Source organism: Anopheles merus, chromosome 2R, assembly GCF_017562075.2.
Source record: "Anopheles merus strain MAF chromosome 2R, AmerM5.1, whole genome shotgun sequence".
Lineage (NCBI taxonomy): Eukaryota > Metazoa > Arthropoda > Insecta > Diptera > Culicidae > Anopheles > Anopheles merus.
Genome location: NC_054082.1, coordinates 32,977,023 through 32,993,430, shown reverse-complemented (window position 1 = coordinate 32,993,430; position 16,408 = coordinate 32,977,023). Strand labels below are relative to the sequence as shown.

At 48.6% G+C, this 16,408-nt stretch overlaps 1 protein-coding gene across 17 annotated transcripts in view; it reads right to left on the bottom strand.

Annotated features, from left to right (window-relative positions):
• Nucleotides 1–16,408, bottom strand: part of LOC121588414 (trithorax group protein osa) — a 125,708-nt gene that overhangs the window by 94,292 nt on the left and 15,008 nt on the right. For all 17 annotated transcript variants that reach the window (XM_041906301.1, XM_041906297.1, XM_041906298.1 and 14 more), the window contains one exon: nucleotides 12,210–14,575. In XM_041906301.1, coding sequence (XP_041762235.1) covers nucleotides 12,210–13,565 — 1,356 coding nt within the window. In that variant the 5' untranslated portion in view covers nucleotides 13,566–14,575. Of the gene's footprint in view, nucleotides 1–12,209; nucleotides 14,576–16,408 lie in introns of those variants that run through there.

The window sequence follows — 16,408 nt, the reverse complement described above, 5'->3', positions numbered from 1 at the left end:
ATTGGATGGAAAATGATAGAGCGGTGTGCAAGAGACACAATGTGTGTGTGTGTGGGAGAGAGCGAGAGAGAGAGAGAGAGCCAGTCAGCAATGCAAGAAGAAAGGCAGCAACAATAATGGTGGCGCGCGTGTCCCACGTGCCGGAATCGTTATCCATTTTATTCCGATGTGCCGCACACCACGATGTTCGGGCTGCAGCCGAGCATTTCCACCGCTGTGTCCGGGCACGGTGGGCGAAAATATGTTGGCGCAATAACCGTTCCGTTATGGTCAAAATTTGTTAGAAAGCATATGGCTTTGAAGATTTTGGAAGGTTTTTGTTTGATTGGAAGTGGTTTAGAGTTTTGGTTCATTTTAGATAAGATAAAATAAAATAATGTATTTTATGATTTAAAAGAATGCATAGGAATACTCTTCCTTTGTGATAGGTTGTGTAAAATATAGGTTATGTAAGTATTATTAATATAAAAAAGGAATTTAAAATGTAGTGAAAGACACATCTTCACCTTGATTGTGGCAAACGTTACTTGCTGCTATCTGAAGGCCAACATTATGATATCAAAATTAAAAAAAAAGCAAAATAAATTGACCATTTGCCGCGACACGACCAGACCGAGTGTTCCGGGACGATTTTGTCATCCGCGCTGAAGCACACCAGGCGCAACAAAAAGCCGTAGCTCCAAGCCAGAGCGCGCCACCAGCGAGCCGTAAGCAAGCGAATGAATGCCAGCAGCTACGGTGTCGGGCCACCAAAACCTGGGCACCCGGCACCGAGGCACACCGAGAGAGCGCACACAGTTTTCCCGGTGCCATTGGGTTTTGCTGCTGCTGCTGACGAGGCCGGGACATCTCGCACACACACACACACAAACACGGGCGCATAAGGCAAAACACAGTTCTGTGCACACTCCTTGGCTGGCGGCGGCTCCAGGACTTCTGCTTTCTTACTCACACACATGCACACACACTCTGTCTTATCCATCGTATCGGCCTCCCTCCCTTCTGACGGTAGTGGGGTTTTGTGCCGGTTTTCTACGGAACGTTTGGAAATTGCGCCCCTCCCGCACTGGTCCCACACGTTCACCACTGTTGTTTGCCGGAGCCACAACACTTTGCTGAGCTGGTAGTATTTTATGCTCGGCTCGCAATCATGCCACCACCACCACTCACCAACCCGTCCGCCGATGCTCACTGAATCCTGCTGCTGCTAGCCGGCACATCCGGCAGAACCGGCGGAAGGGCTTGGTGTGCTCGGGTTCGCACAGTAACTCGCAAAATCCATGCCACTTACTGCATGGAGGTGCGCGCTATCAGGCGGAAAACGGGTACTGGGAAAGCCAGCAGAGATAGGAGCACTCCCGGACACGGGATCTCCGGGTGAGGCGATGGAGAAGGGGGGGGGGGGGGGGGTGTCGGTTTGAGCGACACTGTCGGCTAGAGTCGGCTGGAAGAAGTGTACACCAAGCGGGCAATTTCAGACACACGTACATATTCGTGGCGCAGCGAGTTAGGCAGAAGGCCCTAGGTACAACCGCTTGGATCGAAAGATCTTTGAAAAGGATAGGACAAAAATCCAGACACTCCCTCCCCACCACCTAGTACGAGGAAGCCTTGGTTCCGTTTACCAAGCAGAGCGGCGAGAACCTTCAAGCAGAGCAGGAGTAAAGGCCTCGGCCGGCGCAGTTACTGTGGATAGCTCGCGTTCGTTTCCATTTTGTTTCCATTTCCAGCTCCATCCGGTCGGTGTGGACGCGCGTTCCAGAAACTGTCGCAAGAAAAACTTTCCATCCACTATTAGTGGCGGGAGGGGGAGAGGGTTGGTTGTTTTGTCAGTCGATGGTCCACCGCGTGCCTGTGGACTGCAGGATGGGGGTGTTACTGTGCCAGTAAAAAACAACCCCTTATCTACGCCTTCCTACCTCAGAGCGAATAAATGAACCCCTAAGGACTGGTACTAGGACCTACAGAAGGAAGATGGCACACAACAACTGCATACATACACACGGAACAGAGAGGTAAACTCGTAACTCGTATAGTATGGGTGTGTGTGTGGGATGGTTTATGACGATGCATCTGTTTGTGACGATTTAGAGGACACGGCAGGGTAGGGTATGCGATCGTTTCTTCTTTGCAGCTCATCCGGGGAGGGAAATGAGCAAAGATGACACTCAAGCAAAACAGTTCAGCTGGCAGTTGGTTTTTGGAGATGGAAAGGCAGGACTGAACGGTTCAAGCCCACAAAACAACCCCGAAATGTAAATAAGTGAGTGCAAAGATGTACGTCCCTACTTGCTCCGTGTGTCTGGCGAAGTAGTAATGTACTCTCTGACTCCGGAGCAGTTGTCCTCGAGCAAAATGTCAGTCCCTGGATTCTGAAATTAAGTTGTCACCGTCAGCAATGAAATCTTTGTAACTCATAGTCCGATTGTTTCAACCTATAAGGAAGTATTCTTCAAGAAATGTTCCACCACATTCGGAATTTCTAGGCGATCTCGTAGCATTCTCAAGGAAGTTTTCTTCAAAAAATGTCCCATCACATCCGGAATTTATAGAAGATCTCTTAGTATTCTCTAGCAAGTATTCTTCAAGAAATGTCCCACCCCAACCGGATTTCTAGAAGATCTCGCCTAACTGAAGAATCACTGTACTATATCATCTAGGATGCATAATACGGGATTTTCAAAGGTTCATATTTTTCCAAAAACTTTTTGACAGACGACGTTAACACACATGACTGACTGGGAAGGACGACTGACAAGATCCTTTACCTGTAAGTCTATTTCATGGATGTACACGATCGGGAGTTACCTAACACACCTACCCGCCGTGAATTGGAATTCCAATTATCAGCGCTCTAATGAGATAAACTTTCTTCGCTCAAATAACCCTGCGCTCACATGCTCTCCCCCAGCAAATGCAATTCTACGAGCCACCACCGCCTCCACCACTTGCGAAAGAGCAACTCGAGGACTTGCAAGAATTAAGCTGCAAAAGTCACGCCCGATTGCCATAAACGCGCGTCCGAACTGCACCCGGAGAGGGTTGATGAACAGTTGACTGCGTTCACCGGCAACCCACGCACACACACACGGTGCGATTTGCTAGGACGATGACACGTTCACAACGGAACCCAGCCGCCACTGAGGGAGCAGCATTTTAAACGGTGCGGTGTGTGCCAACAGCAAAACAGAAAAAAGAAAAAGGAAGTTCGCAAACGGACGTATCAGTTTATGCTACTAGCCCCGGAAGTTATGAGTTTCCGACACTACGTAGTAAAAAAGCCGGTGTGGTGTGGTAAAAGGATGGAACGTTTCTCGGCACAGAGAGCACACACAGCACGCGTACCTACACGTTGGCGCGCAAAAGAGGAGTTCAATTTTCAAACCGACTAGACCGACCCAGACGCAAAACAGACGGTCGCGCGGGTGCGTCGGGCTATACAAAATCGTTCGAGCATCCGACCCCATTTTGCCGGCTCATTCTACCGCGGCTGGTTGGGAGAGCGTTCGTCCTAAATGAAGTAGTGTACGAACGTCCCACTCCCCGCGGCTCGATGATTGCTTCCGCACGTTAGACACAAAAAGTAGTAAAATGGTAAAATGTTTAACGGCAACGTGTGTACATGGGTGTGCTGCTGTTGTCTGGGTCTGGATAGGTCGTGGTTGAACGTGTTGGAAACATAATACAGCGACGGATCTGGGATCTGGCAGGGTGGTGGGCGCACGCGAGTTTACAATGAGGTGCCGGGATACAAAGTTTACGATGGTTGCACCAATCATCATGAGAGGATGGTACAACAACAACAACAAAAAACCCAGAAAGGACAATGTGTTTTCTCGTCCATGATAGTTGTGCTCTGTTTCTGCGCGGCGTTGTTTTTATTTTATCTTCCAATTACGGCGGGACTAGATTGCTCGGCCTCGCTACAATGGAATGTTTTACGTTTTCCAGCGAAAAGGACATTGTCCAACGTCGATTGTTTACTGTCATAAACCTACTTACATTTATTATTTTTGAATTTAGAGTTTGGACTGTTTTTTATACGCACCAATTATTACAACATCGGTTGTTCGTATAGATACGAACTCAATGGAGAATAGATCAGAACCATCTAATACATTCTATAGAATCTGAACAAGCTATTTTAAGCTTTGAAGAGAAGAAGAGCTGAGAATAAGAGCCTAATTCTCCCAGCACAACTAATCGCAATGTTTGAAAATTCATTGGAAGATCTTAAATCAACAAGGCACCTTACGCTACTAAAAATCGCATTGATAGGAGAACATCGAATAGTATTTCCACTGTTTCCAGTATTTCCACATTTGGTTTACTTATGTATAATGGATAACATGGTCTGAAAAAGGCATGGCCTATGTCCTATGATGTGGGGAGGTGATGATATTAGAATTATATTACAGCATACGACCTTATATTACCGACTGACAACAGGAAATAGCCTAGTCCAAAACATGAGGATCTATTTGTGAACCTTTCCATTCAGCGCTTTGATACTCCAGAATCAAGCAACATTCTATACAGTTCACAAATTCGAGGGATAAAATGTCCTATTTCTTCTTTGATGTATCGGACTTCATCCATGAAGAATAGTACATAACTTCATTGTACAGGTCAGTAACGCAGTGCAATTGTGGTGTGGAATAAACGGCAAAAGGTATTGGAAACAGGGCATATCTCATCACCCTCCAGACATTGAGACGGTACCTGGACAGGGTAGACAAATTTATTTCCAGCTTCATGGTTCTTTTTTCCCACACACTTCCAAATGCTTATTCGTCAAAGTCAGGTGGAAAAGAAGCATAGGTATGGCAAGTCCTTTCTTAGTTTTGGCGAGCATTTACACATCACGCAGTCCTGGTCCTTACAGGGTTTCGAATCATATAAGGGAATAGTTCAATCAGTTAGGGGAATGTTGCAAATCGGTAGGGGAATATTGCATGCAAGCTGTGGATGTTTGCAATCACTTAGGGGAATGTTGCAATCGATTAGGGGAATTTTGCAAGCGTACTGTGGAGCTGTCATCAGACGGTGGGTGCCGGTGTAAAAAGCTTCGAATTGATACCGATGATGTTTTTTTAAAACATCATTTGGAGTTGTTTTCGTGTGGGATTCTGATGTACACATGATAAACTAAAGAAATCCTGCTGCGGAGCCATAATTAAACATGATAAGTTAGTAAGATTGACGAAAACATTTTGAGGTATTTACAGCGGCACCCACAGTCTGATGACAGCTCCACAGTACGCTTGCAAAATTCCCCTAATCGATTGCAACACTCCCCTAGTGATTGCAAACATCCACAGCTTGCTTGCAATATTCCCCTACCGATTTGCAACATTCCCCTAACTGATTGAACTATTCCCTTATATGATTCGAAACCCTGTATTTCTTCGAATGAATATGTTTGCAAACACGCTTCGTTTCAAATTGCATCCGATTGTGTTTCCATGAACAAGCGCAACTAGGAGTATCAGTAATCGATACTAATGGGTCGAAATCTCTTGAAGGTTTATAATAATACATTCAATAGACGTTGAACATATCTGAAAGCAAAACGGAACGCTGATAAAAATATCTCGAGCTCAAAACAAAATTAGAATATATTTCGAGCTTTGTGTTGCTATTTTCATGATCGGATATTGCATCTTTCACGTTTGTTGTTTTCAGAAGCTACCCAAGGATGTGCGCATTAGGCTGCTAAATCCAGTGTTATTGAGCCATTGAATCCTTCCGAGAATTGCCAAACTGAAATACCGTCGAAAAGCGCATTGAACTCTCAATATTGTACATCTTCTGTTACCTCCCCCGGGACCTCTCCTCCCATCTGAAACAAATGAGGACTTCGTCTTCAGTGTGGTCCTATTAATTTTGCTAATTAATTTTTGATTGGTATTTTTCCCACCCACTGGCATCAGCGTTCAGAGATAGAGAGAAAGAGAGAGAGAGAGAGAGATATATATATCGAATCTCATGGAGAGATGGTGGTGTGTGTGAGGCACGGATCTTTGAAAAGGAAAAAATCAAGTACATACTTCCAATACAAAGGAGACAAGAGAGCATCCACTACCATACATGGTATGGAAGAAAGCATGGTATGTGGCTGTGGCAGTGTTGGTGCAATTGCGATCTCCTTGAGCGTGTAGGCTAGCGGGACCCAAGCCTACGGCCAGCACCCATACAGACACACCACCACACGTCGTCCATCGTGTACATCCCTGCTCTGCCCGTGCTGCTCAGTTGTACCAGTGCAATCTCGTATGCCTGCACCGACCAACTGGACCAAATGCAATCGGTCGGACGGGGTGTGTGCGCCCATGCATGATTACGGAGGACTGGACTTGCCCATTAAGAAGTGCGAACACATACACCCACACACATACGGCACATTCGTGCAACGAGACGGCTATCGATCGACTATTCAGAGCCATTTTCAATCACGAAGGATCGGCGAAGAAGGAAGACCTGTCGGTTCGGAGGCGGTAGGGCGCGCGTGCTAGATATACTTGTGTTTTGCGCATGCATTTTCGCCTGCAGCAAAAGGCAACTGACCATTCTCTTTCGCCTAGCCCTGCACGTTCTAAGATGGCTGACTGTGAATGCTGAACTGGATGCGTTCGACCGAAGGAATGTTGGGAAGAACGCTGAAGTATCGTTGAATTCATTTAATGCACTAATTCGAATAGTGATTAAAAGACAGCTTTAGCGTGGCACAGAAACGACTGGCCCTTTCTATTAGATTAAATGAATTTGAAACAAAGACGGCATCAAAAGCGCTTCTACATAAAAATCCAATTTGCATGTGGAAAATGTGCGTGCATTCGTGGTCTGTTTGTGGTCTCTCTTACCTGATTTAGTTTTGCAGCAAAATGCGGCGCGTAGCAGAAAGGGGAAGAAGCAGAGAAGAAAAGAAGAAAAGAATATGGTATTAGTTTATGCTGCACGATTGGCACAGAAAACAAACCCCCGTTTTTTTGTTTTGTTTTGTTTGACTATTAAGACTTTTCCAAGGTGTGACGGAACAACAAGAGAGCGCTTAGCTTCGATTCTAGCCAATACATCACCAGCTCGATGCTTTTAATGGTAAATCAGTGCGTGCAAGCAGATAGGAGGACGGGATGCTCTCTCGCTCTGGCGCACGGGAGATGGGCCAAACTAATATTGCCCTTATTTTTTCTCTCTCCTTTCTTCTTTTCTCTTCTTTGCTGCTAACTTCTCTTCTCTCACGGTACTTTCTTCTTCTTGTTTTTCTTCTTTTTCTTCTTCGCCTAAGATTTTAGCCCGGGGGGGGTTGGGGAATGATGATTACACAGATAAGCAAAGGAACAAGGGCAGTAAACACCTAGGATGCTTCACTGTGGCGGGTGGTGAAAGCAAGTGTGGCGGCCGCACGGTACAACCACCCTTAACACACATAAACCCACACTTAGCGGGAAGTGCACAAAACGACCGGAACTGAAAATTGGAATAAAAGAACTTGCTAACAACACCGGGCGAGCTACACACACACACACACACACACGAAGCGCGCAAACTTTCCAAAGCACACTGTGTCGCGCACACGGTAGTGATGGCGAGGTTGAGCAATACTACGGTTAAATGCACCCAGTGTGTGTGTGTGTGTGGTGGTGGTGCAATGGCAATGCAAATGTTGGGGGCCACACCAAAATTGCGCACACCTCTTGTAGGCTTCACTGTCGGCGGAAAACTGAGCGTACCGTCGAAACGTCTCCAGCTTCCGACCCGTGCCGAAACGCACGACAGCGGCGATAAACCCGGCGAGACGGTGGCGATGGTTGGGTTGGTTCGGACGGGTTGGGTGACCGCCGCTTGCACACACCGCAGCAGCAATTGAACAAGGGACACACACACACACACACACACACACACGAAGCCGGTGGAGAAGGAGGAAGCAGGTAGTAGTAGGCAGCAAGAAAAGCGCGACGGAAATGCCGAAATGGACAACAATACTGCTGTGCTCGACGAAGCAGTGTGTGTGTGTGTATGCTGTTTTCACCTTCCCACCCACCGTATATGCCGTGCTTTGAGGAGCTGGCGGCGAAAGTAGCAAGGACCTACACCTGGGCCTCCACCCCCCCCCCCCCTCCCGCTCCAGCGATACCTTCGCAAGCTGCAGCGCAGGAGCATCGGTCATCATTATTAGCTCTGTGTGTGCGAGGAACGACGCGTACGCTAAAAGTGCATTTGAGTAGGATGCAGCAGCAGCAGCAGCAGCATCACGCATAAACGCATCCAGCACAACACATCCCCGCCATCAGGAGCTAGAACCCCGGATGAGAAATTGCTTTGCACACACACACGCGCGTGTACATTTCAAGAGAGTTTGTGGAAAATTTGTAATAAAGCTTGCCAGCATTCCTCCTCCTGCTGCAGTGGGGAGCAGCTTAGACGATGGTGTGTAAAGCAGATATCAGTGGGGGAGCGCTTTTGCACCGGAACACCAAATACCAACAAGCAAAACGGGAAAAGGAAGGTTTATGTCTGTTAAAGTGTGTTGGAAACGTTTGAAATTTCATGTCTAGTTTGATGCACAAGATAATCTAACCGTCCCAAAAAGATGGCAAGATAAACGTTGTACAATTGATTACTCGGCAGTCCCCAGCAGAGTCTACGATGGCCGATGGTGCGGTAAAATTTGCATGTTCAGAGATTGCTCTAACAATGGCTAGCCCCATCGGATGCCCAAACTTATCACGAGTCGGCACCCCCGGTTCGGCCGAAGTACATGGCGATGGTTAAACCTCCGTCCGATCGATCGATATTGTTTGCATATGCCTAAACCGAGCGAGCGATGAGCACGTGATGAGGGGGCAATGCAAATATATAACACACCTGTCATCACGTTCCGTGTGTGTGCGTGTGTGTGTGTGTGGTTGCCGTGCTATACACCTCACATGGTTGTGATGAAGGCGAAGAGGAACGACTCTAAACATAAACCCAAATCATGTTAGTAATGAATAAAAATTGTACCTCCAATTTTCTGCTTTATAACATTACATGACATCTAACGTTTTATAATTATTAACGATTGCGCCTTTGAGTATTTTTTTTTCTTCTTTTCAATAGTAACACAATAAACCTCGCGAATCTAAGGACCACACTTCTTCGAAGCAGCGTAAATATTTATTCAGATGCCATCCTCCCTGACCTACAACAATACATACACACATACACACATACACATAGAGAGAGAGAGCAAAAGCAAGTGGGATATAAACCACAGCGAGGATGGAAGGGAGAAATAATAATAAAAACACAACCGGGCCGCTAAAACGTCAGAGCAAACGAAAGGGTAAGGGAAGGAGGGCCCGCCAGAGTAAAGCGAGCGCATAGCAGCCGCACGACGAAGAATGGGCACAAGCTTGAACCCTCGTGTTTTCACAGGAGCATACCCATACCCCGTGTTTCGCCCTTTGCCGGTCTGCCGCTTCTGAGAATGCACGGGAGGAAGGGTCAGCGGGGGGAGGGCGCGTATCGTTCGTTCACACCAGAGTCCAGCAGTAGCTTTCTCGCTTCTCCCCCCTCCAAAACTTTTCGGGTGGAAAAGGATGCCATAGTTTGCATCCAATACCCGTGCGTCCACTATCAACATTTTCCCCAAAAACAAAACAAAAACAGATGGTCTTCGACATTTCTATGGGGGGTGGTGGTGGTGAGGTGGTATGCGATGGACTCGTCTACTTTTTGGTTCTCACGCCCGGTTTCCGCTCCTTCTCGCTGTTCGAACACGCCGGTGGACACACCGCTTCGCGCGCAACGCTGCTCCTCATCTCATTTGACGGTATTTGGCTGTGCGTTCTTCCCGTAGTTGAAAGCGGCATTTAAAAATCAGTTGAAAGCGTTTAAGGATGCTGTGTACGGCGTATCAACATAATTTCAAAGGCAGCAGAAAAAAAACCAGCGTAGCTAGTTCGGTTTCAAATTTACACACCCAGCCCGGCTTAACCAAAACAAATAAATCATTAGTACATCGAACACCGTCCACCCTGTACACACACACACACTGCGCTGTGCACAAAAGTCACGTGCGATGCCGCCGTACCCAGCAGCTGACTGGGGCGTAACTCATTTACCCATTAACGGTGCCCCCTCCCTCCTTTTACCTGCTTTACAAATGGTCATCGCTGAACGGGAACTAGTGACGTCACAAAATGAAACAAAAAAAAAATGTGTCTCATATCACTCATATCCCTTATCGGGGCGGGACGGGGCTAGACACACAGCTGTGACATTTAAATCGTGCGTCATCGACGGTTTTGCAGCAGGCACGACGGAGAACCACTACTACTACCACCACCACCATCGTCATCTTCTGAGCAACGACCACCCACCGAAAAGGTGTGGGGGTGATGCAGTTATTTATAAAACCCCATTTTGCACGAACCTTTCCCCGTTAATCGCGAGAGGGGCGCGAGCATCTTCTTGGACCTAAATTGTGTTTCGTGTTGTGTTGGTTGTTAGTCCGCCCGCACGAGTAACGTCTTAGTGTCACACACATACACCGGGGTGGGGAGTTCGGGTTGAGATTTGATACGACGACGACACATCAGCAGAACCACACAACACACCAACGAACCCCGGAGGAGGTGAACTATTTTTGGCAATTCTTTTTAGAAACAAAAAAAAAAACTGTGCACAAAAACACAACAACGTCGCGCAGCAACGCCGCGGCAGGAGGAGCGAGTAGCAGATAAGTGTGAAGATCTGGTTCGATTTTGAGACACAATGTGTGTGTTATCCCCCCTCCACAACCAGGGGCGAGGAGTACGCTGGATGTTGTTTGGCAGAAGTAAAAAACACTGCTGCACCACTCAGCACGAACACAGGACGCACCACACTGGAATCGAATCAAATGCCGGTAATGTTTCTCTTCCCACACTTTTTAGCACTGATTTAGCACTCCATCATGGCCGGTAAGTGTATGCGCAGAGTTTCAAAACACTGTTCCACACCAGAGTTGGGCACTACTTTCAGATCTCATGCGCTACCGTACCGTCGTCTCCCGCTTAGCTTTCCATATTTGGTAAATAAAATAGCGTTCAACGCATTTAATGGTAAGACTCACGCACGTCGGATTGCAACTCCCACATTATGCCATGTGTTCTAGTGCTCCATGATGTGCCCACTTCTGAAAACCCACAGTAAACTCTCTCAAATTGGGAATCTCTCTTATTCCGATAACTTCACTTTTTGCAACATTTTTCCCACATCAGCAAACCCTCCCCAATTCCCATATATGACCCTCTCCCTTCCGTGGTGTTATGTTCTCTAATCTGCATTTGAATTCAAGTTTTTCAACAGCAACTGTCAGATGTTCGTATACAACGTAATAGTTCCATACTGTCTCTTCGATCTCATTCAATCAAGTAAGATCTTTTCAAAACAAGATCCTTCAACTTGCAGACAGGAGGGCGTTTACGTTAAATCTTCCTAAGGTCATTCGTTCTTTTTCACCAACCATAACCATGTTATGAATATGAATCTTCAGCGATGAGTGATTCGAATCGACTTTTCAAAGATTCATGGATCTCCAAGAATTCACAAGTTTCCAAGGTTTCACATATCTGCAAGGATTCATGAATCTCGAAAGATTCATAAATTCATTAAAATTCATACATCTTCATGTCAATGGGCATGTCTTCATTCATACATACATCTTCATGAATCTTTGAAGATTTATGATTTTAAAAATATTTTATTGGCGCGATTCCACCTAACAACATCCCCGTCGTGGGTTCAAGCCTCGCATGGCTCGCCCCCCCGTAGCAAAACAAACTATCCGGCTGCGTGGTACTTGCCAAGAAGTCTCGCAAGCCAGTATAACCTGGCATGACCACATAGGATGCTACGACAAGGAGAAGAATAATAAGAAGCTCAAGCTCTAATAATCTTTGGAGATGGATGAATCCCTAGAAATTCGTGAATCTTTTGAAATATACGATTTTTTTGAAATTAATGATTTTTTAGAGATTCATGAGTCTTTCGAGATAGATGAATCTTTGGAGAATCGTGCATTTTGGCATCCGAGATTCAGAATCATTGAATCAATTCAAAGATTCATTCAGATTCATGAATCTGAATCAGATTTACCCAACACTAGTCAACCCAACTAGTGATGTGTTCATGGATTCAACTACAACTTGAGGTTTCAGGAAGTTCTGGAAAACACTTACCGGTGGCGGCGGCCTATACGGCTGCGAGTGCGGACTATAGGGTCGGGGTGGCGGTGCCCAGCCCTGCTGCTGATGTCCCCCGTGGTACGGGTGCATACCGGGCTGGCCCTGGCCCGGCGGTCCACCGCCCGGCGGACCCGGCGGCTGACCCGGACCGGGCGGCTGCTGGCCCTGGGGCGAGCCGGCCGACGGATCGTACCCGCCGGGCGGATAGCGATGGTGCGGCGCCCCCGGATGGCCCGGTGGCGGAGGCGGGTGCGACTGGAGCAGCGAGTTGAGCGTCGGCGTCGGGCCGCCGGCAGCTGCCGGTCCACCGGGCGGCTGGCCGGCGGCAGCCGCTCCACCGCCTGGCGGTGGCTGGCCGGCACCGCCGCCCGCACCAGCTGCCGTCGGCTGCTGAGACATGTAGCGACCGTGCCGCCCATGCATCGGACTGCCGGTGGCGGCTGCTGCTGCGGCGGCGGCTGCAGTTGCGGCGGCCGCCGCGGCCGCCGGCTTCCCGCCCGGATGCTGCTGCTGCGGCGGGGGCGGCGGCGTACCGGACCCGCCCGGCCCTGCACTGCCGGGCGCTCCTCCGCCACCCCCGGACGAGGCGGCGGCGGCTGCTGCGGCTGCAGCGGCGGCCGCCGCCGCACTCATGCGGTGCGCATGGTGATAGTGTGCGTACGGGTCCGGGGCGCCGGCGCCCGGGGGCGGCGGCGGTGGCCCCTGCACGTTCGGATCGTGCGGATGGTGCGGATGGTGGTGGTGGTAGCGGGGCGCGTACTGCTGCTGATGCTGCATGGGCGGCGGCGGCGGCTGCCCGTACCCGTGATGCTGCATCTGATGATGATGGTGGCCCATGGGCGGCGGCGGCGGCCCACCGTGCCCGTGGTGGGGCGGTGGCGGCGGACCGTCATCCTTGCCGCCACCGGATGCACCCCCGCCGCCGTTCGGGGCATCGCCCGCACCGGGATGGTGATGGTCGTACGGGTGGTGGGGCGCAGGTGGCGGCCCATGCCCCGGCGGTGGTGGCGGCTGCTGATGCTCCCCACCGGCCGTCCCCGGCGGTCCGCCCGGATGGTGGTGCGGGTGGTGGTGCGGATGGGGTGGCATATGCAGCGGGTGGGGCGGTCCATGCGAATGGTGCGGCGGCGGTGGCGGCGGCCCCTGCTGGTGGTGATGTGGATGCGGCGGCCCGTGCGGATGATGCGAGGGCGGCTGATGGTGCTGCTGCTGCTGCTGCGGCGTTGTGACCGGTCCGGCCGCCGACGACGTGGTCGTGGTGGTCGTGCCGGAGGCGGCCGCCGTCGACGATGCGCCACCCGCTCCGCCGGCCGAACCTGCCGTTGAATTTTTGTTCTTCGGATCGCCCATCTCTGCTGGCGGCTGTGATCCTCCTCTCCCCTTCTGTAGGCGCTTCGGGGCCGTAGGAATTCCCTTTTCTAGCCGGCGGCTGGCGCTCGGCTCTTTAGTATTTGTTTTGTTATGTTGTTCTGAGGGGAGGGGTGAGTTTGTATTTGAGTTTCCGGGGAAACGACGCGGCACCACCCACTTAGCGGTGGTGCTGCTGCTGCTGTTCGGCGGCCGCTACTGTTCTGCTCGCACGGCGCGAGTTCGATTCCAACATATTGCGATCGGGGCGGGGAAGGGGAGAGGCGCGACGTACTTTTCGCCTGTTTCCCCTCCTCCTGCTTACACTACTGCCCGCCGCCTTAGGCTCTTCAACAACGTTTTTCTCACTTGCAAACAACAATGGTGGCGACGACTGTGCGCGACACAATATTCATGACAATCGTACACACAGAGACGGATCGGTATTACTACTGCTACACACACTCACGCACGATTACACTAAACTCTGACACACACATACACACGCGGACACGCGTGCACACACCACACAGCGGCGCATAAATGCACATACACACTAGGCGCATTCAACTCACGAGAGAGGATTTGGTGCGCGCGCGCACACACACTCACACACACACTTGGCGGGAGAAACAATTTTCCAGTAATACTTAACCTTTCTTTCTCTTTTTTCTTTAATTGATCACTTTTTCCCACACACATTCACACACACACTACTACATCGATTATGCGACTTTTTCAATTACATTCTCCTCACTACACTTGCACATATTTCGACACACTTACACTTTCACGCGACAATTACTGCTGCTTCTTCTTCTACTACTACTTCTTCTAACGCTGCCTCTCCTGTAGCACACACGACGTACAAACACACGCGGCGTCGAGCATTATCACACACACGCACGCGAATTATAGACGCACACACACAAACGCGCGCGCGCGCATACACAGATTAGAGACCACACTTTTGCTTACGAGGAGCATCCATCGCTCGGATGCATTTTTTTTCCCTGCAAATGATACACAACAAACTTTGATTAGAAACGCACACTCACGCATACAAAGCGCTTGCCCAGCCGGGTAAGCTGATGATGAAACGTCACGGACACACCCCGGTGCTGAGCGTTTATAGCGCTACATAGCGTCGTTTTCACCGTCTTCCGCCACCTAGTGACCATCATTACACCTTCCCCTCGGTACCGAATTTGACCCCCCCCCCCTGTGCACAACCACAATAATCCATCAAACAGGTGGTGGTTTAAACCTTCAAACAAACAAGCAAAAAAATGCATAAAACCGCGACACTAAGTGCAGGGACAAACGCTTGCAAAAAGAAGAAAATAGCACACACACACACATGATCACACACTTGTGTTTGCTATGAATGGTAAACTGTTGTAAAGATAAGGGGTGGGAAAACGAGCCCGAGAAGCAGCACATAAAAAAAAAACAATCCAAATAATGCACTTGTGTTTGAACCGGCATCAAATTCACAGTCACTGTCACACGATCGCACACACAACCATGACACCGCTGGATTGAGATTGTTTTGATTGATATCTTTTTGTTTTTCCGTGTAAAGTAATGTATTATGCGCATCGGAGTGTGGCACATCTTGCGACAGTCAGGCGGCGGTAGGTGGTGGTGTCGGGGGAGGGTTGTTTCAGCGAAAATGTTCTGCAAAGAAAAAAGAGAAATATAATAAGAAGAGAGTTAGTCTGGGTAGACAAATATGTGTAAAAACACTTCTTGCTTAAATACGATTATATTCCTATATTCCAGGGTAAGCCATATGAATTGAAAGTCCTTTATTTTTTATTAAACAAATTGTTTGATTTATTTTTAACGCTTGCGTATATTCTTCACTTTCGTGCTGGGAATGCATCTTTGTCATAATTGTTTTATTTTTTGTCCTTTTCCAACATCTAATAAAAGCAACATCACAAGTAGAAGAGGGTAAAGTTGTAACAGCTTGCGGTTAAAAAAAATAATAATAATTGAAGAGTAACCGAATGCGACAAAAAACTAAAAAAAGACGTTTAAAAAATGATACCTCAATCGTCTCCCCCGACACGGTAGTCCTTCGCCATTATTTTGATGGAGAGTTTTTGAAAGTGCATTCACTACTACCACTTTTACCCCCCCCCCCCTCCTATCAGCAAACATTTTGTGCTTTTCTTCCAGCACTAACTGGCACCGTTTAGCGGCTGAAGTAATAGTATGGTAAAGAGAAAAAAAACATAAAGCATAACTTGCACTTTGTTGTATGCTCATCTACTCTAACACTTTAGTGCAAGGCCGGCCCTTTTACGCGGTTTTACACACATGGCAGAGCACCATTTCGGGGGGGGAAAGTTTTTTTTTGTTTGCAAATAATTGTTCTGCTTAAATTGAAACAATTCTATCTTCTTAATGCTTACTTTCCGTTCAATGTTTTTGATGAGCTTGGTACAGTTAACACGCACACATGTCTTAATTGCGATACTTGAAATAAGGTTATTTCCACCGTGTGCACGTGTAAGCACACAAGCGCAAAGTGTCCACCACGAAAAGCCGGGTCGTCGTCGGAGAGGATGAGAAGCAAAAGCGGAATACCAACAATAAACGCACTGAACGCAGTTTGGGCAAGCCGGCCGGCTGGCTGTTGGTAAGTAATCGGAGCTTCAAAACACCACCAAGCACACCATCACCATCTTGCAACGTAGAAAGAGAAAGAGCGAAAAAAAAAACAAAACGCTAGAAAGCGCATCGAAGAAATGATTGTAAAAATGCGCCAAAACGTGGCCAAAAGCGGAACCGACCACCACCACCACCACCACACCACCTATGGTCGATTGGTCGGG